The sequence below is a fragment of the Carcharhinus amblyrhynchos genome, chromosome 1, assembly GCF_965287045.1.
Source record: "Carcharhinus amblyrhynchos chromosome 1, sCarAmb.v2.hapA, whole genome shotgun sequence".
Classification (NCBI taxonomy): domain Eukaryota; kingdom Metazoa; phylum Chordata; class Chondrichthyes; order Carcharhiniformes; family Carcharhinidae; genus Carcharhinus; species Carcharhinus amblyrhynchos.
Window position 1 is genome coordinate 108,062,679 of NC_137324.1, and position 26,177 is coordinate 108,088,855.

The 26,177-nt window shown below is 40.5% G+C and overlaps 1 protein-coding gene across 3 annotated transcripts in view; it reads right to left on the minus strand.

The window, feature by feature from the left end:
* The window catches only part of LOC145343962 (septin-11), an 85,983-nt gene that overhangs the window by 8,242 nt on the left and 51,564 nt on the right, over positions 1-26,177 (minus strand). For all 3 annotated transcript variants that reach the window (XR_013886823.1, XM_080190557.1, XM_080190545.1), the window contains exons 5-9: positions 17,378-17,539; positions 14,997-15,093; positions 12,993-13,161; positions 11,252-11,384; positions 7,662-7,846 (exon numbers count right to left, since the gene is read on the minus strand). Coding sequence is in view for 2 of the 3 variants with exons in the window: in XM_080190557.1 (XP_080046683.1) it covers positions 7,662-7,846; positions 11,252-11,384; positions 12,993-13,161; positions 14,997-15,093; positions 17,378-17,539 (746 nt within the window). In the remaining variant the exon portion in view is untranslated. The remainder of the gene's footprint in view (positions 1-7,661; positions 7,847-11,251; positions 11,385-12,992; positions 13,162-14,996; positions 15,094-17,377; positions 17,540-26,177) is intronic.

The window sequence follows — 26,177 nt, forward strand, 5'->3', positions numbered from 1 at the left end:
GCTCAGAAATGCATGAGTTCAATGCACAACATTTAATAATTAGAGATCAATTCTTGATTATTGGAGAATTTTTTTTTAAACACAGTAGCTGGTAACGCGGGTTTCACCGCCTCACATGGGTACAATCCCATCAACACAAAAAGCACAGAGTATGTAAGTTAATAACTTGATTGGTCTTCACAGCCAAGCTAGGTTATGTTGTGGACAGACGTCCGAACACGTACTTTCAAATAGGATTCAGCAGTTAGCCAGGGAAGACCCAAAGAGAGAGCAAAGAAGAGCCAGGGGAAGACATGAGAAGTTTTTGGCTGGTAGGATCAAGGAAAACCCTCAAGTATTCTATAGGTATATCAGGAATAAAAGAATGACTAGGGTAAGATTAGGGCCAGTCAAGGATAGTAGTGGGAAGTTGTGCATGGAGTCCAAAAAGATAGGACAGGCGCCAAATGAATATTTTTCTTCAGTATTCACACAGGAAAAAGACAATGTTGTTGAGGAGAATACTGAGATACAAGCTATTAGACAAGATAGGATTGAGGTTCATAAGGAGATGTTAGCAATTCTGGAAAGTATGAAAATAGGTAAGTCCCCCTGGGCCGGATGGGATTTATCCTAGGATTCTCTGGGAAGCTAGGGAGGAGATTACAGAGCCTTTGGCTTTGATCTTTAGGTCATCATTGTCCACAGAAATAGTGCCAGAAGACTGGAGGATGGCAAATGTTGTCCCCTTGTTCAAGAGGGGAGTAGAGACAACCCTGGTAGTTATAGACCATGAGCCTTACTTCTGTTGTGGGCAAAGTTTTGGAAAGGATTATAAGAGGATTTATCTGGAAAGGAATAATTTGATTAGGGATAGTCAGCACGGTTTTGTGAAGTGTAGGTCGTGCCTCACCTACTTTGAGTTCTTTGAGAAGGTGACCAAAGTAGTGGATGAGGGTAAAGCAGTTGATGTGGTGTACATAGATTTCAGTAAAGCGTTTGATAAGGTTCCCCATGGTAAGCTATTACAGAAGATATGGAGGGGCATGGGATTGAGGGTGATTTAGCAGTTTGGATCAGAAATTGGCTAACTGTAAGAAGACAGAAGGTGGTGGTTGATGGGAAATGTTCATCCTGGAGTTCAGTTACTAGTAGTGTACCACAAGGATCTGATTTGGGGCCACTGCTGTTTGTCATTTTTATAAATGATGCAGGTGTAGTAAGTTACTTGATAGTGTGATTGAGCAGAGAGATCTCAGTATCCATGTACATAGATCCTTGAAAGTTGGCACCCAAGTTGATAGGGTTGTCAAGAAGGCGTACAGTGTGTTAGCTTTTATTAGTAGAGGGATTGAGTTTTGGAGCCATGAGGTCATGTTGCAGCTGTACAAAACTCCAGTGCAGCCACACTTGGAGTATTGCGTACAGTTCTAGTCGCCGCATTATAGAAAGGACGTGGAAGCATTGGAAAGGGTGCAGAGGAGATTTACCAGGATATTGCCTGGTATGGTGGGAAGGTCTTACGAGGAAAGGCTGAGGGATTTGAGGCTGTTTTTGTTAGAGAGATGAAGGTTAAGAGGTGACCTAAAACGGGCACATAAGCTTATCAGAGGATTAGATAGGGTGGACAGTGAGAGCCTTTTTCCTCAGATGGAGATGGCTAGCATGAGAGGGACACAGCTTTAAACTGAGGGGTGATAGATATAGGACAGATGTCAGAGGTAGGTTCTTTATTCAGAGTAGTAAGGGCGTGGAATGCCCAGCCTGCAACAGTAGTGGATTCACCAACATTAAGGGCATTTAAATGGTCATTGTATAAACATATGGACGATATTGGAATAGTGTAGGTTAGATGGGCTTTAAATTGGTTTAGACAGGTCGACGCAACTTTGAGGGCCGAAGGGCCTGTACTGCACTGTAATGTTTACATTCAGCAATCAAGAATGGCACATATACCCCTCTCCAGGCAGGGGATGTCAAGGTCAGCTATAGCGCTTCCACTTCTGTCCCAGATCAAATCATGGATTGATATGAGATTTAGTCAGAAAACTGCATTTCCAGCCTCAAAACCCAGAGATGCTTTCGGAATCTCTCTCAAGAGATGTCAGTCATGGTAATAAGAAACATCTTAGGAATAAGTATCAATGTCAAAAAAAAAGAAATTGGAATGGATAGCTTACAATTTAATCCCAATCCTTTGGAAATATTTTAACATTAGGGACTTTGAATTGCCTGCGAATTACTCATTTTGTCTGGAGGAGTGAAGATAAGTAGCAAATGACAGCCAGAGCTAATCGATCCTACAACTAATGGGTCAGATCTAAGCTCTGCCTCCTGCCACATCCACCTGTGAATGGTGGTGGACAATTAAACAACTATATTAGTTTATGGTCCTGCAGATTCTAACCAGCAGTCAAACAACCAAGAGCCATCTGATCAGGAACAAAAGGGATCTAAATCATTGGGCTGAGAAATAACAAATGAAATTCAATATTGAGCACAGCAAAGTGATTACTATAGCAGCAGATCAGAGAATAAACTAATTGGCAGTAGTCTACAAGATGTAGCGCAGGAACAAGATTTGGGAGTATTGTCAACAGATCACTGAAGCGTGCAGCAGCAGTAAATAGGATCTTGGGTTGTATAATGCATGAAACAGAACACAAATCACACGATGTGACAACGAGTCTATATATGACCGTGGTCAACCTGGAGCAATGCGCGCAGTTCTGGTTGCCTTAGTGTAGGAAGAATATCATAACATTGAAAAAAGATACAGTAAGATCATTTAGATTGAGACTATGAGTGCTTTTAAGAAGTAGGACCGATAGCAAAAATAACTGAACAATCGGACAGTGAACAATGCATTCTGCTTTCAACTCTGGGCTAGCCAGTTGGACTAATGTTTTTCTCTCTATATTTACACATGTTCCTAAGTTATTCATCTTGTATTAGTTTACAATCCTGTAGATTCTAACCAGTGGTGAAACACTGATTCTATCCCTGACATGGCATAACGTTAACTTATAAATGCTAGAAGCTCCATACAGGCATTATAAAACAGCTCAAATGCACTTGTTAGAAAACAAACACATATGGAACCGTGCAACAGATCATACTTAATAAGTTTGCTTAATCAATGTGCAGTGTAAGCAATACAATGATAGCGTTAGTGATTGAAAGTTATGTTAATGGTATAGACATGCAAAAGCGACACAAAGTGCTGTCCACACACCATGGAACAATATTGTGGTAAGTCGAAGCACCTGTAAAAAGTAGGTAGCTGGAGAATCACCTGTAGATAGCTGCACCCCACAACTCTTCATCTGACATTGCCCAAACTATACTAGTGATAGGAAATGGGATCTTTCCTCAGACTTTTCCCTACTGTAAACTCCATATGAAAGGAATACATTAAATTGCCAAATCTATTAGATGCCTATTCCTGCGATTGGAAAGTACACAAATTACAAAATTTATGAAGTATTGTCATTGATTATCAACATTCATAAGCCATATGCAGGAAACACGGAAATAATTCAAAACTTTCTCCTGATTTTTCCAGCCCTATGAAGTAAACACTTTAGGAGTTTGTAGGCCACATGCTTGATTGTAGTCGTAACTGAACTTCAAAAATAATTTGACATTAATAAGATATCAGCAAGTAAGCAAGAAACACTGCCTTCTTCAATTTAATAATTATGGCCGATAAGGTGAAAATCTGTCTTTACAAAACATACATCAAACATACCACCAATGGTTGAAGTTACTGAAAGAATCTATATTCAGTAATACATTTACACTGTTACTAATATAGTAATATTTCTGATGAGAAATACATTTTGTTTTGTTTATGACTGCACAAAAATGCAAGAATAGACCAGGCAGGCCTTTGAGCCGATTTCACCATTCATTTCTGATCTTGGATTTCAAGTCCACTTTTCCAGCCATTCCCCAAATCCTTCGATTCCCTGAGACACTAAAAATCTATCCATCCCAGTCTTAAAAGTAGTCAACAATGGAGCATCCACAATCTTTGGGGTAAAGAATTCCAAAGATTCACAACCCTTGGAGTGAAGTATTTTCTCTTCATCTCAGTTCTAAATAATCAGCCCCCGTACCCAGAGACTCTGCTCCCACGTTTTAGATTCCTTGAGCAGTGGAAACACTACCTTGGTGTCAACCCTTTCAAGATCCTTCAGAATCTTGAGTGTTTCAATGAAATTGCCTCTCAATCTTATAAACTCCAAAGAATATGGGCCCAATTTACTCAGCTTAATCATAGGTCAAATCCCTCATTCCAGGGCCAATCTAGTGAACTGTTACTGTACCACTGCTGATGCGAGTACATCTTTCCTTAAATATGGATATCAAAACTGCGTCCATTGGGCGCAATTTTCCCAAAAGAGTTGTCCCTGGCAGGAAAATTGGTGTGATTTCTGCTGGGTGGGTTGACATGATCCAAATCACAATCGACCCACACGTAGACATTTTTTGGAGTTCAGGGTGATTCCTGCCAAGAAAGCGATGTGCAGGACCTAAAGATGCCGGCATAGCTGGTTCCCAAGGATGCCCCAATCTCCAAACAATCCTATAGACTGCTGACTTCATGTTGCAATGGTGGGTTGGTGAATATGTGAAAATACACAAATCATGTAATGGCCCATCTCACAAGAATCTCTGGTCATAATGTGATTTGCACCTGGGCACACGGGACCAGAGAATCGCCCCCATTATTCTAGATGTGGTTTCACCAAAGCCCTGCACAACTGTACCACAACATCTTTATTCCTGTACTCCGGATTCCTTTGTAATTAAGGATGTGCCATTTGCCTTCTTTGCTAGACCTGCATGCTAACTTCCTGCACTCCCTGAGCACATTACTTTGGAAAGAAAACATTGTTTTTATCTGCAAAGTGAATAACTTCACACTTAACACATTATATTTGATCTGCAATTTTATTGCCTACTCAATTGAGCAGTGTCTATCCCTTTGCAGCCTGTGTCCTTCCTCCCCCCTCCCCATCCCCCCCCAACAGCTTACTTCTACACCTAACTTTATATTATATACATTACTCTCTCCAACTCGCTTTCTCTTCATCTATTATTAATAGATTATAAATAGCTGAGGTCCCCCACACTAATCACTGCTTCATTCCACTAGGTACAGACCGCCAAATTCAAAATGCTTCATTTATGCCCACTCTGTTTTTTTTCCCCATCACTAATTCTCTATCCATACTAATATAGCACGCCCTGACTCCATGTGCGCTTACCTTGTCTATTAACCTTTCCTGTGGCACTAAGCAAATGCCTTTTGGGAGACCCAGGTGTACTACATCTACTGGTTTGCCTTTATCTACCCTACCGTTTATCAAATAATTTGTGAAACAGAATTTCCCTTTTATGCAAACATGCTGACATGTTCTGATCATACTATATTTTTCTAAGTGCATTGTTAAAACTCCTTCAATAATGGATTCTAGCATTTTCTCAGCATCTGATGTCAGGTTTCTCTTTCTCTCCTTTCTTGAAAGTGGTGGAACAATTGCTAACTTCTAATCTTATGGGACCATTTCGAAATTTAACAAAAATGGAAATTCATGATTAGCACATTCATCTCTACAGGTATCTATTTTAGAACCCAAGGGTGTAGGCCATCAGGTCCCAGGGATCAGTCAGGTTTTAGTCTCGAGTTTCTCCAATTCTTTTTCAATGCCAATATTAATTACCTCAATATCCTTACTCTTATCAGCCCCATGGTAACGCTATCTCAGGTATGCAACTTGTGTCTTCTACTGTTAAGAAAGACACACAATATTTGTTCAATGTCCGTGCCTTCCTTTGTTGTTAGGTCAAAAAATCTGAAATTCCTTTCCTGACAGCACAATGTGTGTACCTACCCCACAAGAGCTGTAATGGGTTCAAGGAGGCGGCTCATAACCACCTTCTGAAGGGCAACTATGGATGGCCAATAAATGCTGGCCTTGCCAGTGATGTCCACATCCCATGAACAAATAAAAATAAAACTTACCCCATTCAAGTGGTTACTTCTGATGTGAGAGCCTTGGCCTCATGCATGAACAGGCCAGTCAATAATGGAATGGCAAGTCAGATTAGTCCTCACTTGACATCTACAAAGCCTGTCAGTAGTTTCCTGGCTGAGACCCGCTAACCTCTTAAGCGGATAAGAACATTAAAGGATTGAATGACAAATCTTCTTGGCTCTGTAAGGCGCAATGCCAAGCTTAAGAACTGCATTCAGTAAGCCATCTAGCAGCTTTTTGTAAGTTTCTAATGAAGAATGTAATAACATTGTGGAAACTTGGCCAATTGCATGGCACAGGTTTGTGCACAAAATAAGTTCACAATTTAATTCTAGTAGCATTCCGATTCCCCATTTGAATTTGAAATGTTAGCCACACCACTTTGGAGCAGCATCAAGCAGAGGAAAGATGTGGGACTAGTTTTACCTGGCTGTCAACAGCATACACCTGGTGGTTAGTCCAGGTCAGTTAAAACTGCAGCCAAGATCATTCACCTAGCAACTGTATTCATGTGAACAGATGCTCTATTTAGAGGTTTGTAAAAAAAACAAGCTCAGAGTGAATTTGTTCTTCAACAGAAAACAATTGTAGAAATATACCAAGTATATTTGGTATACATTTGGAGAAAAACACCTCAGGGACTGCAGGGTTTTCCACTCCGTGACCACCATTTATTAAACTGGTTTCTGATTTCAAGTAATCCAGCTGTGATCTCTGTATTTACATAACACCAAAATGTACCTATTACTACAGTTGGGTAGGTCTTCACTTTGTGCAATAGTGTAAAATGGGTGCCTGCAATTTCAGCTATTAAATCAATAAAAAAAAAATGGAGATGATGCATGACAAGTTGCTGACTTGCTACCATCTGATCTACACTATCACGCAAAAAATCAATATCTACCCTAGGATGTAGGAACTCAAACTCTTGCACAACTCTTTGCACCTAATCAGTTTCACCTCATGTTTGACCCAAAAAAAGTAATTTTCTCATAACCTATTATTGCCAAATTGCAGAAAGAATTTGATAACTGGTAGTTATCAATCCTCTTCTGAAAATGCCCATCAGCCCTGAACAAAGACCAAGGGACTAACCCAAAAAAACCATGGAATACTACACAACAAACACTTTAAAATTTCTCACATTTTTCACATGGGGTCATACAGATGAATTCAATACTAAATTTTACAAACTGCTCGAACTTAATTCTCAGTTAATAACATACACCAAAACTTTAAGATGCAAAGTTCAATCTCTCCTATGAGTTTGCTCACTTTCTAACTCTTGTTGCATTAAGATGCTCTAATTTCAGCATTTAGAAAACAGACTATTGAAGCTGTTAAACAAGAATAAAGTGGAAACAATCCATAGAATATTCAGGCCTGCCTCTTACCATACAAGGCATAGCGAACCAACACAAGAACATTTCTTAAACCGTGTATTTATGAGACCTACCTGGTAGCCAATTTTAACACATATCTAATAAATAAATATTACTATTTCTAGCCATTTGAGGTTTTGTTTTGCTCCCTTTCCTTTTGAAGATTGAAATCAGATCAGGAGAGTTCTGTAGAAAGATATAAATATATGAAAGAAGTAAAGCAGCATTTTAAATACATTGAACACTGACGTACTTCTTCTTATCCTTGTCCTTCTTGGTTGTTTGGGAAGCTTGTTGAGCCTGTGATTGAAGCAGCTGAGTTGCTGCTTTCCTCTTGTTGAATGCATTCATTTCATCCTCCAGGTCCTTCTTCTTATCTTCAAGTTTCTTCTTCTCATCTTGGTGAGTCTTCTTCAGGTGATCAAACTTCTCATGAAGCTGCGAACACATAACATACCATGCACTTCAGACACAGGCCTGCCTCATATGTACATCGAAGTGAAATGAATAGTTGTGACAAGGAAACTAGCTTGATGGATAATCATAAGCATGTAGTGTACTGTATAGACAAGTGATCCAGACATCGTGAATTCAAATCTCACCATGGCAAGTTGTGAAACTAAAGTCAATATCATATGCAAATTAATAAAAGCAAATTACTACGGATGCTGGAATCTGAAACCGAAACAGAAAATGCTGGAAAATCTCAGCAGGTCTGGCAGCAACTGGAAGTTTCAAGTCTAGATGATCCTTTGCCAAAACTAAAAGGCATAGAAAGTGGGAGATATTTATACTGCAGGGGAGGAAATGAAAGAAATATGAGTCGTAGCCACAGAAACCAAGGAAAAAGGCTACTAACAGCTGTCCAAAGAGAGAATAAAGGGTGTAAATGGCCAAATGGGGTGGAGGGGGAATGGTTCAGAAGTTTTCTCTTTGCAAATTGTGGGCTACCACTAGAAAGAAAATGGAGCAGGATAAACAAATTTTCACGAGAAGGATTGTAAAAGGAAATCTCCCACCACTACATATCCACAACTCCAGTCCCTCACGGTGTGGTTGTTTTTTAATCCCCTCCCTTTGAGCTCAGGGTAACATTGAACGGTTAATAAATGTAACCTTGCCAGATTTATACACATTCCAAGACAAAAGGCCTCGCTATACTACACATTTGCTTTTTAAAAAAAGGGTTTCTCTTTTTCACTCCTGAAAGAGGCATGTCATGTTAAAGCATGATCTCTTAGGCATCAGTTCATCCAAGCAAACACAAGAATACAACACAAGAAATAGAAGAGTAGGCCATCAGGCTCTTCAAGCCTGCCCTGCCATTCAACACGATCATGGCTGATCCATGCTGGCCTCAACTCCTTTTTGGTGCCTTTTCCCCTTTAACCTCCTATTCCTCCATCTATCAAATACTTACCCGCCTCCACTTCAAGTATTTCTAATGATCCAGCCCCCACCACCCTTTGAAACAGAGAATTCCAGAGATTCACCACCCTCTGTGAGAAGAAATTACTACATACCTCAGTTTTAAATGACCAGCCCTTTACCTTGTAGTTATGTCCCCTGGTTTGTGATTCTCCCACTAGTGAAAACATCTCACCATCTACCCTATCAAGCCCTCTCAGGATCTTATATTTTTGAATAAGGTCATTTCTCACTCTTCTAAACTCCAAGGAACACAGGCCCAGACTATTCAGTCTCTCTTGATAGGACAACCCTCTCTTCCCAAGAATTAGTGTGGTAGATCTCCTTTGAACTGCCTCCAACGTTACTATATCATTTTTAGGTAAGGGGGACCAAAACGCTGTACAATTGCAACAGAAACTCCCTATTTTTAAACTCCAACCCCTTTCTGTGCAAGGCCAGGCAGCAAGTGGTATTAGGACGTTGGTGAAAGAGGCATCACATTTGAAGAACATCTAGTCTTCACATGCAATTTCCAACAGGAGATATTGGATACCTCACAGAAGAATTAACTTTGCAGTAACCTCATTACCCCAATTAAACTTGGGGAAATAGCACAAATCATGTACTTTGCTGTCCTTTGCACCAAGTCGTGACTGACTAGAAACTTCAGTGGACCATAAATACTGTGGCTAGAAGAGCAGATCTGACGCTGAGAAATAAGGTGAAGCCTGTCCACCATCTACAAGACACAAGTCAGGAGTGTGATAGAATACTCTCCACTTGCCTGGAGCAGTGCAACTCCTGCATTACACAAGAAGCTCGATACCATCCAGGATAAAAGCAGCCCACTTGATTCGCCACCTCATCCACCACCTTCATCATTCATTCCCTCCACAATCGATGTATAGTAGCAGAAGTGTGTACCGTCTACAAGATACACTGCAGAAACTCACCAAGGCTTTTTTATTAATATCTTCTAAACCTGTACCATTTGCCACCTAGAAGGACAAAGGCAGCAGCTGTATGGCAAGACCACCACCTGCATGTCCCCTCCAAGTCATACACCATCTTGAATTTGAAATATATTATTGTTCTTTCATTCTTGGATCAAAATCCTGGAACTCGCTCCCTAACTGCATCGTGAATGTACCTGCATCACACGGTGTGCATTGGTTCAAAGCAGCTCACCATCGTCAGTGTACTATTAATCACAGTGTATGGAAATTATCTTAAGGGAATTGGGGTTAAACATGCAACACTGATTGTCCTATAAATAGAAACAGCTGGAACACTTTGGGTGGAGATCTTCTGGTAGGTTAGTAGGATTGAGGAAGTTGAATCTAAAGGACTAGTCTGGATTGATTCTTCTACCACAGCCATTTGTTGTGGCTAACAATCATTGTTTCCTCAAGGGAAATTAGGGTTAGGCAATAATTGCTTCCTCGCCATGAATAAAGAAGTTAATAATCCATTTAATCATATTTGTACTTAAAATTGATATTAGAAGTGTATTAATAAATCATTCAGGTCACTGATTTGCAGCTTGGTTAATCAGTTCCTTATTGTGGAGCCAGATATTAAGCTTCTACAGACTTTGGCAATACATTGCAAAAATGCAGAATAGGTCACAACTTGAGTCTGAATATTGTGGGTAGTGGGATTTTGCCAACTCCGATTGACCCACCACCATTTCATGCTCGAATGAGCGTCAAGTTGCTGCAGGTGGGATCTCTGCCCCTCACTGGCAAGAAAGTCTCACCTTAGAGAGCTGCCGGCAAAATGACTGGCCAGCAGCTCTCTAGTTCCGGCAGCCGACAGAAGGAAAATACTTCAATATGCCAAAGCCAAAGCCCTGGGGCTGGACGACAAGGTAGGTTTTGGGGGGTCCTTGGAAATATCAATTTTAACAAAGAATATTTTGTCTATAATGGGATAGGAGTTTTCAATGTTAAATGTCATCCAATACAACTGCTGTCTAAGCGTTCATGACAAAAAAGCCCATTGAGTCCAGCTACAGACTCTGGGATTCCACTCACATTAAATTTTTTTAAAAATGTTGTGTTTCAAGTTTTTCAAAGCTCCAGCTCACTAGCAGCCTTTCCCCTATTCCCCTGATGAAAGGGCAAACCCCGAAAGCTTGTGGGTTTACTATCAAATAAACTTGTTGGACTTTAACCTGGTGTTGTGAGATTTCTTTCTACTTTTCTTCTTTGCGCCACTGATGGATAAATGGTTGCGTTTGGATTCTTCAGACTGTCTGACCAGTCAACCTTTCTGGCCCACTTTTAAGCCAATCGCTGTCCCCAGCACAACATACCTCTGCCCAGCGACAAACCCCTCTAAAATGATCCAAGAACAGTGCTCCTGTAGAATTATTCCCTTCCAGGACAATATTTTGCCCCCTCCATCCACCTCCCCAAGTACAAGTTCTACCTCTTTCTCAGCTTCTTTCAGCTCAGCCTCCTTCTCTTTCACCCTCGTGACGAACATCTGTCTCATTTCTTCCTCCTTTTTCTGAAGCTCAGTCAAGAATTCATTTCTCTTTGCCTCATAGGTCTCCTGTAGGCTAAGGTAGAAAAGAGACATATAGAAACGCAACTGATATTATTTTCAACCTATGTAAACATACTCTAAATGTGCACAAACGTTTTTTCAGGAAAACTACAAAATTTTTGCTTGGCTTTGTCCCGTACTATTTAATTAAGATATAGCTTTGATCCATCATAAATATAAAAAGATCCTTTGTCACTGAATGTTAAACACCACGATTTTAAAAATACATTTAAGTATCGTACTTGAATTGCTACTGAAAACGGGTCAGACATCCGGAAGTCGAGGCCCCACTGTATCTTGAAATTATCTCCATTTAACTGAGTATGATCCAGAACCAGCACTTCTGTGCTGCAGATATTTGCAATGTGCATTTGATCTTTTCAGTACCAATTCAAGCACATTGCAAATATCTGCAGCACAAAAGTGCTGGTTCTGGATCATACTCAGTTGAATGGAGATAATTTCAAGATACAGTGGGGCCTCAACTTCCGGACGTCTGACCCATTTACAAGAGAAAAGCAAAATACTGTGGATGCTGGAATCTGAACAAAATAGAGTGCTGGAAAATCTCAGCAGGTCTGACAGCATCTGTAGAGAGAGAATAGAACCAACATTTTGAATCTGAGTCACCCTTTGTCAGAACTGGGTTCCATCCAGACATGAAATTGATCCCAGTGGATTAAAATACACACTTGAAAGATATTTTCTATCTTTTATCCGCCTCTTCAGAACAAAGCTGTAAGCTGGGATTGAGTATTAAAGGCACTGATAGTCTGAAAATATTTCACAGTTCCAGAATCTAAGTTTTGTTAAGTTATTTGACTGCAGGGGGCACCACTGTTGAATGCAATCCTGTATTTGTCCAATATTCACACCCACAAGTAATTGGAACAGTATGACCAAATAGGAATCAGGGATCAATTGTCCCCTCTCTCGCAGAGGGATTCTGAAGTCACCATAATGTCCCTATCTGAAAGGTCCTTTCTGATCTATATATGATCAGCTTGAGGCTTTTATAGAATCCCTCGAGTGCAAAAAGGGGTCATTCGGCCCATCAAGCCTGCACCAACAACAATCCAATCCAGGCCCTATCTCCATATATTTACTATACTAATCCCCCTGACATTAAGGGGCAATTTAGCATGACCAATCTACCTAACCTGCACGCCTTTGGAGTGTGGGAGGAAACCGGAGCACCTGGAGGAAACCCACGCAGACACGGGGAAAATGTGCAAACTCCACAAAGATAGTCACCCAATGCCAGAACCGAACCTATGTCCCTCGCACTGTAAGGCAGCAATGCTAACCACTGTGCCACCATGCCACCCATATCTTATTTATAAAGCTCAATAATGCACCCGTATATAACCAGATAGACCCAAAAGTTATTCACATTCAGAAACACATTTTTAATATTCACCATAATAAACCCAGGGACAGAATCAAAACATTAAAAAACATCTTTTCTACTTCCCTCTGGATTTTGATGAATCGGCATTATATAATGTATATTTTAAAAAGGAACCCTATCAACGCTTTGCTACATTTCTATATGACATCACCCTCACTGTAGTACTTTAAAACTAGCTCCGTACCTCAAATTTTAAAACTAGCTCTGTACCTGAATGGCTTGCTGTCTGGGTCTGTGTCTTTAAATCCCATTTCCTCCAGTTTGCAGCGTCTGTACAGTTCATAATGACGGGCATGTGTCTGCTCCCTCAAATCCTCCATATTTACACGAATCAGCATTTCGCGGAGCTTCACAAAGTCGCAATGGTTTTCATTTTCCACTATAAAGCGATTTATTTTTTGAAATGAGGAAATAAGAAATATGAGGGGAGAAGTCGTCATTTTTTGTCAGCAAATGTATTCTTTGAAACAAAGTTTAAAGCATATAATTTCAAGTTCCTTAATGTTTCCACAAATCAGACTGCAAGATACCTTTTAGATTATATTTGTACATTGTACTGGTTGCTATCCTGGTTTCTGGGGAAAGGAGCTGGTGAGTGGGGGGGGAATTGCAGCATTTTTTAAAACTGCACATTTGTTTAAAGATTGTGTATGTGCAACTGATGACGCCCAGTCTCAAATTACACAAGGTACTGCAGCTACTGACATATACAAGTAATACATTCTACAAAGTAATCAAGTGTAATTAAAAGAATTTCATAATTAGGCCCAAACAAACCAGCTCTCTCCCTATGTTGTTTTACAAGGAATTTTTTTTTAAATCCATATGTTTCACTGTTGCATTTTATGCTGAAAAGAATTCAGCAATTATTTGCTACCGTCCATGCACATTTTTCAGTCTTGTTTCTGATACTGGAAGATGGTCAGGATTGTTTCACTGGTACTGTGTTTAACTCACCAGAATCTAAAGTTGATCATTTGGATGTTATTCACCTCCTACTCTGTAGACTTATTACTCAGCACAAAGCATCTCAGCACTATAATTTAGTGAACTGTTTCTCAGTTCAGTACTATAATAAATAGAAGCAAATTACTGTGGATGCTGAAATCTGAAACAAACAAAAAAATGCTGGAAAATCTCAGCAGGTCTGACAGCATCTCTGGAGAGAGAAAAGAGCTGCTATGTTTTGAGTCTGGCTGGCCCTTCGTCAGAGTTCTGATGAAGGGTCATCCAGATCCAAAAACATTAGCTCAGTGCTAGAATCCAATTTGGTATGAACCCCGTAAGGTAAAGGCAAATACTGAATTCTATATGATTTCACAGGCCTTTGAGAGGTACTGCTTATATGAAATTTGTGTTAAATGTAAGTATATCTGTGTACAGGGTGCACTATATTCTTTTCAGATCATCTCACTGAATATCACAAGTTCAATGCATGTAAAGAAGAATAAAGGGGTAAAGTTGCCATAGTCCCAGATGACCATATGGTGCACTCTCCCTCAAAGCGGAGAGCCGATTGATGGCAGTTTCACTATACCTCAGTCGAGACCCAGGTTGAGAAGGTGGGCTTTTATGAATAATTTCAGCTGGTATGGGAATTGAACCCTTGCTGTTGGTGTCACTCTGCATCACTGACCAGCAGTCCAGCCAGCAAAGTTAACCAAGAAGAATGGATAGGCTTTAAATACTATTTTACATCATACAAAAAGCTCAAACACAAACAAATCAAAAATTTAACATCTTCAGGTATAAAAGCTTTACTAGAACGGGAAAAAAGCTCTTTGGTTCCAGGAGTTTTTTTTTTCCCCCCAGAATAATTTTCCTGTGAAATGCAACAATATGCTCTTGGGGTGCCTGAACCACAGCCTGGTGACTGCTTTCCCTGGTGTGATTAGATGCCCAAATCAACACTTGCATTCAGCAGCAATATGTGGTAGCTGATCCAACTGAGACTGTACAGCAGTGTTCCAATAGGCTGCAGCCAAAAATCAGTTCTAAAAGCACAATGCATCAATGACATTTGTTCATTGCTGCGCATGATGACTGATCGGTTAACACAATTCGAAAGTATGATTAAGTTAAAGTGCTCTCTATCAATTATCGCAAAGAAATATATTTGGCAATTTTGCAATTGCTCTTCCTATCACGGAGCACATGAAACACAAGGAAGCCAGATTTTATTTTTAAAAGATGCATCTTCCTACTCATTCATACCCTGTACAATTCCCCAGGGATACTGCCGAGCTTTCGCCATTTTATTGCCAATCTTTATTTCTTCAGTGCTGCCAACAACGGCAAATGGAAGATGGCCCTGCAGAGAAAGGAACAAAGAGAAATAAGTTCTTCCTGCCTCAGTCTGTGACAGGCCAAAAAGGGACCAATACATTCCGTCCCTATGCTAATGCTTTTTTGACAATTCACTTTGCAAGTACAAAATCCAAAAAGGACAAAACTACAATGCCTAATTTTGAAATTTCTTTTATCTATTCTTTCATGGGATGTGGATCATTGGCTGAGCTAGCAATTATTACCCATCCCTCAAGGTGGTGGTGCTGAGCTTCCCTTTAATATTTTTAGGAAGGGTGTTCCAGGATTTATATTCAGAGACAGTTAAGGAACCGTGATAGAGTAGCGGGTGTTCCCATGCATCAGGTGCCCTTGTCCTTCTAGATGGTGGTAGAGTTTTCAGGTTTGGAAGGTGCTGTTGAAGGAATGTCAGTGAATTGCCATGAATACATCTCATAGATGGTACAGGTTCCTTCCAATGTATGTCATTGGTGGGGAGTTGGGTGCCAATCAAGTGGACTCCTTTGTTTTGGATGGTGTTGAGCTTCTTGCATGTTGTTGGGGCTGTACTTTTCCGGGCAAGTGGAGGGGGCTCCATCACGCTCCTGACTTGTGCTTTGCAGATTGTGGACAGACTTTGAGGAGTCTTGCCAAAGAACTCCAAATCTCTGTCCTGCTATTATACCCACAGTAGTTATTCAGTTCAGTTTCTGGTCAATGGTCACCCTTAGGATGTCGATAGTGTGATATTCAGTGATGATAATGCCACTGAATGCCAAGGAGATGTGAATCCATGCTTTCTTGTCTTCTGCAGTGTAGGGATTCTAACCAGAGCCATCTCTCTTTGTGCTAGGTATGACTCTAACTAGTAAAGAGTTTTCCCCCAGATTTGCACTAAATACAACTCTGCTTGGGTTCATTGATGCCACACTATCAAACGCCATGTCATTGTCAAGCGTGTTCACTCTCATTACACTCTTGTCCATATTTGTCCAAGGCTGCAATGGGGTCAGAAGTTAAGGGGCCCTGAAAGAACCCAAACTAAGTGTCAATGAGAAGATTATTGCTGAGTAAGTGCAGTTGAAAGCACTGTTAATGACACCTTCTGCCACTTTGCTTGATAAGAGTGTAAACCAATGGAGCTGTAATTGCCAGAGTTGGATTTGTCCTGCTGTTTGTATAAGGGACATACGTGGACAGTTTTCCACATTGCCAGGTAAATGCCAGTGTTGTAGCTGTATGGGAACAGTTCTGCCAGGGATGCATGAGTTCTGGAGCACAAATGTTCAAACAGGACAAATCCAACTTGGAGTGAATCAAACTTGCTGTAGGCAAGGTGAGAACCTCCAAAAGGAGGCTTAAATGGACCATCCACCTGGCATTTCTCGCTGAAGATGGTTGCAAATGTTTCAACTTTGTCTTTTGCATTGAAATGTTGGCTCCCCCATTCTTAAGGGATGTCGTCTCCCCCATGTAATCGTTTAATCTTCACCATTATTCACAACTGGATCTGGCAGGACTGCAGAGGTTAAATCTAATCAATTGGTTGTGGGATCGCTTAGTTCTGTTTATCACTTACTGTTTGGCATATAAATAGTCCTGCGTTGTAGCTTACTATCAAGTCACTTTTCCCAACCAGAGTACATTCTGTGCTCTTGCCACCTTCAGTGTTTCTTCAAATTGGTGTTCAACATGGAAGAGTACCGATTCATCAACTTAAAGGGGCAGGAAATGCTGTACATAATAATCAGCAGAAAGTTTCCCTTCCCATGACATCTGGGAGTCAATGGTAAGGATCCCAAGGCACTCCCTCCCAACTGTATACCAATGTGCCACTTTCTCTGGTTAGTTCTCTGTCACTCTGTTCTGCCAGTGGGACAAGGCATATCAAGGTGATGGTAGTGTGTGGGACATGGTTTGTAAGGTATGATTCCATGAATATGACTACATCAGGCTGTAGCACAGCTCTGCCAATTTTGGCACAAGCTCCCAGTTGTTACTAAGGATTTTGCAGGATTGATGGGACCGCTCGTCCCAAGGCAATCCATCCCAATGGATCAAGACAGAGAGTCGTAGAGATATACAGCATGGAAACTGGCCCTTCGGTGCAGCTTGTTTCCTAAACTGAACTAAAAGCATTTAGATGCACAAAATTAAAACGTACATTGGGTAAGGGAGGAAAGAGGGTAATATTTGACAAGTAATATCAAGACAGCAACTTTGTCATTTTGCATTACAAATTAGATGGCAAAAGATCAAGTAATTTAAATGTTAAAAAAATATATATTCCATAAGTAATTACAACCTACATTCATTGTTGAATTGATCTCAGCAACAGTTTCATCATCCGTTGGGAATTGGTAAATCTGCACACCATTACTGACTAATTCACTCATGATTTTGATCTTGAATTTATGTAGTTCACTCTTGGATATTGTGTCTGCTTTGGCAATGATGGGGATTATATTCACCTGTAAAAATAAAAATACATCAGCTCTTGTTTGATCAAAGGCCACATCCTGAATTCTATCGAATGATAAATTTATGTGTAAAGTTTTTTTAAGAAATAAAAGATACAACCTAATAAGTACGAAGTGCAGATGAATAATTTATTAAAATATAGAGTCACATTTCTGATAATGATCAGTGGCATCACAATGGATGGGTCACTCATTCTCTCTTGCACGTGTCAACACCCAGACTGATAAAGCAAGGTTTTCAATCTCTGGGAATTAAGGGAAATGGCAAGCGAATGGGAAACTGCACTCGACACAGATCAGCTCTGATATTTCTGAATGGTGCTGCTGGCTCAAGGGACCTTATGGTCTACTCCTGCTCCTTTTTCTTATGTTATTAAGCTCCCTGCCTCACCCTCAACCACCAATTCTCTCCTATTTCAGCAATCTTATTGCTGTCACAAAAGAATCATTGAATCCCTACAGTGCAGAATGAGAACTTCTGGTCCATCGAGTCTGCACCAACTCTCCAAAAGAGCATCCCATCCAGGCCCTCCACTCCATTCAATCCCCACATTTACCAAAGCTAATCCCACTTTACCTATACATCTCTGGACACTAAAGAGTAATTTGGCATGGTCAATCCACCTAACCTGCACATCTTTGGACTGTGGTAAGAAATCAGAGCACCAGAGGAAACCCACACAGAAACGGGGAGAACATGCAGACTCTGCACAGGCAGTGACCCAAGTGTAAGTCCAACCGATTTATTTGATATTCTGAACACCCATCTGGTTCACCAATGTTCTTTAGGGGAGGAAATCTGCCAGCCTTACCTGGTCCAGTCTACACGCAATTCCCCAGGTCCACATTAATGCGCCTGATCTTTAATTGCCCTCAAATGGCACAGCAAATCACTGAATCCAAAGGCAATTAGGGACTGGCAACTAATGCTGGCCTTATCAAGCAATGCCCACATTCCATGAAAGAATAAAGGAAAAAGTCTTATAATGGTGAACAAAGTTCAGAAAATAAAGTGCTGACTGGAAATAGAAGTGTCCGTATATAAAGTATTTCGTTTGGATGAGTGTTATGCAACAGTAGATGAAAGAAACATGATCAGTAGGAAAGATGCTGGTATAATCAGACATCTTCAAACTAGATTGCAGGGATAGGGCAGCACAGTGGCACGGAGCAGGGACACAGGTTCAATTCCCAGTTTGGGTCACTGTCTGTGTGGCGTCTGCGCATTCTTCCCATGTCTGTGTGGGTTTCCTCCGGATGCTCTCATTTCCACACACGGTCCAAATGATGTGCTGGTTAGGTGCACTGGTCATGCTAAATTCTCGCTCAGTATTCTAACAGGCGCCAGACTGTGGCAATTAGGGGATTTTCACAGTAACTTAACTGCAGTATTAACGTAAGCCTACTTATGACACTAATAAATAAACTAAACTTTAGTACGTTAGCTGGAGGGGATTGAGGCATGATTTATCTTGAATCCTGATGTGGAGAAGATTTCAAATGTTGATTTTAATTTTACAGAGGCAGAACGTCAACAACCATGTCTCATGATATTTAACCTTCACTGGCCAATTGTAAATTGTGTGAGATTAAAGACTTGCTGTGACACCACTGCCTGTCTGCAATAGGAACATCACCAAAGTTTCCATTGCTAGCTGGAGACTAGCAAACAATACAAAGGATTGTTTAACTATAATGCACAACTTGAAATTATTCTGGTTTCTCCACTCTGCTGCCTGTCAACAAGTAACTTGCATTTAGACAACATCTCCCACATTGTTCTCAGAGCGCAGTTAATTGACATTCAATCATTTGTCCACAAAACCACAAAGTTCCACAAATAGCAATGAGTTGAATAACCAATTAATCTCAAAAGTTCTTCAAAATTTGACAGTCTGCATCCTGTCCAAAATTAAATTATACTTGGCCACCACTCAGTCAGAGAGATATGCTTTTGGTCCATCTTTGCATCCCCAAATCTTGTCCCCACATCTTGAACCCTAGTCCATAGTTTTGACTTTCTCCACAACATCTCTGCAACCTTGTCCAATTCTCAGTCCTTGGAACTTGGTCTGCTTTATTGCTCCATCTGTTGAACTGAGATAGCTTGGTTACAATCCCTGGAACTGGCCCCACTTTCACATTCTAACTTCAAATGTTTGCAAAAAAAAAAGACATTTTGACCAATCTTTCTTCATATATATATATGGATCAGTGTTTGTTTCTTTTTGTTTTTCTCTCTGCACAGTTCTAGAAGATTTTTCCTATGTTTCATACGCTCAGGCTTTTCCCATGTTATACATGTTCAGGCAAGGACATTTAATCCTGTGAGTAAATATCCATAAGTAGAAAAGCTGAGAGGCATTCAACTGTTTTATTTACTATACGTACAGTTGATCTGGTTCCCTTAAACCAATTTCCACCCCTAACCCCCAGAAAGGTCCCTTGCTTTATTCTCCCCCAGTATTGAGTTAGTCAGTCTCAGCTGGGACAGTAGTAGAGGCACTAGCAATCACCAGAATGTTGCTGGACTTTAGTCACAGACTACAGATAACTCTTGAGATGCCACTCAACATCAGGATCACATTTGGCTTTGAATGCACAAATAATCTTTTGATGCTTACTGCCTAGCTGAGAGTGGCAGCGGGGAGGGGGGGGTGCTGTGTGTGTGTGTGTGTGTGTGTGTGTGTGTGTGTGTGTGTGTTTGTTTTTGTGTGTGTGTGTGGGGAGAGAGATACAAGCCCATGTGTAAACATACCATGCCACCTGAAAAAACAGGGAAGAACTGGAGTGAGAGTGTGAAGCTTAAACTTGGTGGGAACAATCAATAAATCCCTACATTGCAGAAGGAGGTCATTCAGTCCATCAAGCCTGGACCAACAACAATTCCAACAGGCCCTATCCCATAACCTCATGCATCCACCCTGCTAATCACCTGATACTAAGGGGGTAATTTATCATGTCTAATCAACCTAACTGTGGGTTTCCTCCCACATCTTTGGACTGTGGGAGGAAACCTACACAGATGTGACCCAAACCGGGAATCAAACCCGAGTCCCAGAGCTGTGAGGCAGCAGTGCTAACCACTGTGCTGCTCAACGAGGAACAAAAACATCAACAGCTTGCATGCAAAGCAATGCCAATAGGGGTATCTTTATTTCTACTGGTCTGACCAAATATGCAATTAAAAAGTCACGTCATTCATGCAAAGTAAGAAATTTCAGAGTGTGAATTTTCAGAATCAAGAAAAAGTTTAAGAATTAGTGGATTGCCCCAGACAGAAAAATACAACTTTCTGAACACACAAAATTCTAGGAATATAAATTTCTTGTAGTCAGGCAGGAAGGCTTAAATTTTAACATTTTAAAACCATTGACTGAAATCTCTTCCTTGTAACTCAGTAGAAAAATAAAGCTATTCACTGTACTCTTCTTGATCCATCTGTACCAATAACTTCATGCTAGCTGAGCTAGTAAATGCAACATCTAATAAAAAAGGAAGACTTGTATCATGCTTTTCATGACCACTGGACACTTTACACGCAACTGATTTGCCAGCAAACTCCCATAAGCACATTGTGACATTGATTGAAGAATAAACAGCAGCAAGGACACCCTAATTCTTTTGAAATAACATCATAGGATCTTATACACCCACCAAAACAGATAGATGGAACCTGGATTTAATGTACCATCTGAAAGACAGCTCCTCCAACAGTGCAGCACTCCCTCAGTACTGCACATCGTCAGCCTTGATTTTTGTGTCCAAGCTCTGGAGCAGGACTTGAATCTGGAGCCCTGTGATCTACAGCTGGCAGACAACATGGACACAGAGAGCAGGAAGCTCCCAAACTCCTTCCCGCCTCCCTGCCCCCTCCAGTTTCTGCTCAGTCAGCCAGTCCTCAAAAAAACAAGGAACCTACATTTTTTTGTTTTTTTTTCCCCTATAGCATCTTTTCTCATTTCAAAGATGTTCACAAATGGTGAATTGATCTTAAAAGTCCTTTAAATATTTTTGGATTAAGCCACCTACTCTGTGGATTTCTGGCTAGTTGCTCACTGCCTCCGAGTTGGGATAATCTTTATTCCTTGCCACTGAATCCTATACATTGAAGGATTTTTACAGGATCTTGAAATAATCTCTAAGACATTGCCACCCAAAGTTAACCCTATTCATTTACCATAACTAATCTACAAGAATTTGACGCTATAGCATGTTCACTTTTCCAAATTCTTGAGCACGCATAGAATCTTGCAGTTTCAAAAATACTTCCTAAATTTGACATTTGCTCTTGATCTGTATTGCATCAAACTAAGCAACACTGATTTTGAATGGGTTGAGTTCAGTTACAATGCCAGGACCCCTCTCACAAAAGATCAAACAGTTCCACACATAAAAAATGGGCATGTGGCAGAGTTAAATTGAAGACAGTTAGTGATCCTGGAACTGCACCCCAGCACCTGGAGGGAAAAACAAAGAACAAAAGGCTCTCCCTACCTAACAGGCACACTGTAGGAAGGATGTGATTGCGCTAGAGATGGTGCAGAGGTTGTTGGCTGGACTGCAGTGTTTCAGCTATGAAGAGAGTTTAAGTTTAATGTTGGTGTCACAAGTAGGCTTACATTAACACCGCAACAAAGTTGAAGTGAAAATCCGTCACAAGGTTGGTTAGGCTGGGGCTGTTTTCCTTGGAGCAGAGAAGGACCTGATTGAGGTGTACAAAATTATGAGGGACAGAAACACAGATGAATGTTTCCCCTTAGTAAAGGGGTCGATAACCAAGGGACATAGATTTAAGGTCACGGGCCAGAGATATAAAGGGGGTTTGAGGAAACGTTCTTCCAGCCAGAGGGTAATGGGAAATCTGGAACTCAGTGCCTGAAAGGGTGATAGAGACAGGAACACTAATAACATTTAAAAAGCATTTAGATGAGCACTTGAAATGGCAGCTACGGACCAAGTGCTGGAAAACGGGATTCAGAATAGAAAGGTGATGGGCCAAAGGGCCTTTTTCTATGCTGTCAAGCTCTATGACAAAAGAAAGTACAGATCGTTTTTGAACCCAGCAGTCCTTGAAGGTCCAACAACATACTGTAAACATCTGGTGACTCCTCAAAAAGAAACCATTTCTGAAGGTGGTGACAAATGCCTAATAATTCTGCAATTTTGTTTCTATCGTTGCAGATTCACGTTTTGGGATTAGCTACTGTTACACTAACAAGAATGATACTTACAGTTTGAGTGACATCACACCCAAACGGTAATATCTTGATTATCCTGAACACGCTAAATTCACTATTTTCATCGATTCAAGAGCGGGATTGATGGATTTATCACTTCATCCTTTTTGCGCCACTGAACTAACTCCTAATCTTCACCAAAAGAAACATCTTTCCCCTGAACCCACACAGGCACTGCTCTGAAATTTGCAGTTCAATTGCCAGGATTGCAGATCAAGCTACAAAAGAACCAGCTAGTGCCCAACTTCCAGTCAGCTCAAACTGTGGAGTAACCAGGTTTGAGAGCTGTTTGTGACATGCGATATATACAGAGTAAACTAATTTATCTGACACATTTCAAATACAAGCTTCTAGGAAACAATCTTTCATTTTGGACAGATAAATATTGCACTAAACAATACTCCCATAAAAAAACGCTACTTCCTTTTAAGTAGTTATAATAGAAAACACTAGTATCTACATCCTTTTCAACAACACTTGCAAGGAATGAAGAGGAAGCATGCCAAGGAAATCAAAAGAGCATGGGATCTGCAGCAGGAAATGAACTACCCCATCACTTTGAGCAAACGTCTTAAAAACTACCTTATTTGAATTATGTTAAGTCTGAAAAACAACTCTAATTAACAAGTGGAAACTCAAGGGTAGCTGCATTTTGTGATTATCTTTTGAACAACAGCCTCTCTAGAGAGCTAACCGATTTGTCCATGAGTGGAAACATTTGTGAGCAGTTTACCACATGTGAAAGATTTTTCATCCACATCACATCAAAGCAAGTAAAACCTTCTTGTGGAGGAAGATGAAAAGGTGGAACAAGTTGCTCATAAACAGCAAGTCAAACAGAAGAAGACTAACTGATCGCAGGGAGGAATTAAAAGGACTGGAAGCATTAGGAAGAGCATTCCAGCAACAAGGCCCATGATAGGCATGATGCGGAAATGGTACAGCAAGGAAAATCTGTAATATCTCAGCAATCTGGTGTTAGAAAAGGACTTTTAAGAGTTTGCATCAATTGTAAATCAATCAAGTGTAATTTGTTTGCTAAGAAAAAAATACTGGTCCATGTGACTAGACAATCTTTGGCCCGGAGCAATACTAACAGGAAGCAAGCTAAAATAAATAGTCACTTGGCATCATCAAACCCAAGTATTGCTGGAAACAAGAGAGACATGCTGTCAAAGCTTTTCATCTTACACTCAGATGCAAAATGCCAAATTTCAGAGGGAACATCAACTTTACAGTTGGTTAAAAAGTCAGATCGGATTGGTCAAAATGTTGCCATGGTGAACGCACCAGGGTGATACTGTCCCCCCTGTTTTTATTTAATCAAAAAAGCTGCCCCTTATAATTGTACACTTTGCAATAATGTCTCCTCTCAGTCTCCTCTGCTCCAAGGAAAACAGCCTCCCCCAGTCTATCCAATCTCTCTTGATAACAAACTCTCCAGCCCAGGCAACATCCTGGTAAATCTGTTCTGCACTCTTTCCAGTGCAATCACATCCCTCCTATGATGTGGATTCCAGAACTGCACACAATACACTTGCTGTGGCCTAACCAACATTTTATATGGTTTCAGCATAACCTCCCTGCTAATAAAGGCAAGTATATCATATGTCTTCTTAGCCACTTTATCCCAGACAACTACATATGCATGTATGTGTACAAGAAGTGTTGTCACTGGAGGAATTCAAGATCCCACTTTTAGAGGAAAACATCTCTTTTGAAAACACAAGAGGCTGGTTAGAATCTAGAATGTACTGTCTGAGAGTTTTGTGGAAGCCAAATTCACTTACGGTTTTCACAAGGGAATCAGATGGATGCAACTGATGCAAAAAGATTTATCAGTTATGGGTGGGTGTGCGGGCGGAGTGGGGTGGGGTGGGCAGGGCAGGGTAGTGGGATGTGACTAGCCAAATTACTCTTTGAGAGCCAGCATGCAGGAGGGGCCAAATTGCCCTCCTCTGTGCTTCCCAATGGTCCTATAATATGGGTAGTAGGAGCTGGTGAAATGTCCAATTGGTCAGTATTGAAAGATCAGAGTGGGTCGAGTGGGTGAAGGACCTTAGATTTATATGAAGCTCAAGTAAGAAATCAAGATTTAGAAGTATAGGTGATGGACTGATTTTCTCCTACTAATGTGAAATATGCTGAAAAGATTATAATCTCACCATTATTCGCTGCACGCACTGGAGGAGTGACAGGAGATACCAACCCAAGTCAACCATGCATAATGACAAAGTCAACAAGCAGCAATGAGGAATGGAGGCATGAGGCTTTGGAAAGTTCTACTGGACTTCCAATCAGCTGGCACAGATCTATAGCATTTTTTCTCTTAAACTGTTCCTGTTTGACAGGTCTTCAGAGAGTTGCAAAGTTCTTACTAAACGATGTAGAAGTTACAGCTTCTATCACGATGACAAGAACTCTGAATATAGATAATATGAAACAAAACTTTTTTTCTTCAAAAAGCCATCATTGAGGAATAATAAAGATAGTTATGCTGAATTCAGTTGCTATTGGAGTTGGAAACAAATAGTTTTGGCAAGGATTTCTATAATAGCTCACTGAATCATATCTGTAACGTAAATGCTACACTGAGAAGAAACTCAACTTAGATTTATATGGCAGTAAATGATCCCAACATGCTCATTATCAAATAAAATTTGACAATATGGCAATGAGGCACATCAGATGATATTCAAACTAATGACTAAAAGCTTAGACAAAGAGGGAGATTTTAAAGGAGGGAGAAAAGAGGAAAGGTTTGTGGAAGGAATGCCAGGGTTTAGGACCAAGGCAGCTGACACTTTGGTTACCAATGATGAACTAACTAAATTGGGGAAGCAACAGAGACCAGAATTGAAGAAAAAAAGATAACTCAAGGGGGCTGTTGGAGGTTACAGAGAAAGGAACAAGGTCAATAGAGTTTTGGAAACACAGATGAGAAGTTTGAAAGAGAGACATTGCCAGACTCCGACAATGTAGGTCAGCAAGAGGGGATAGCTGACCAGGATGGGTATGAATTAGGATTCAGGCAGCAGAATTTTGGCTCACATTTGGGAAAAGTAGGATAGTGAAGTTAGTTAGGAGTGTATTGGAATGGTTAACCTAGCAGTAACTAAGACACAGAAGAGGTTTTCAGCAGATGAGTAGCTGATAATAAATACAAATAAATATTTAACGCCTACATATTTCTTTTTAGAAAGTACTCTAAAATGAACTTAAGTGCCCTGGATGCAGTTTACATTCCTTGTGCTAAATATTCATTCAAATGATAAACTACAGCAAATGGATGACAGGCAGTTCTTGTACATGCGACACAATTTGTTCCTGCAAACCACGTCAAAAGTTGAAATGCAATTTGGAACAGATTTCCCCACAGGAAAGGTGTT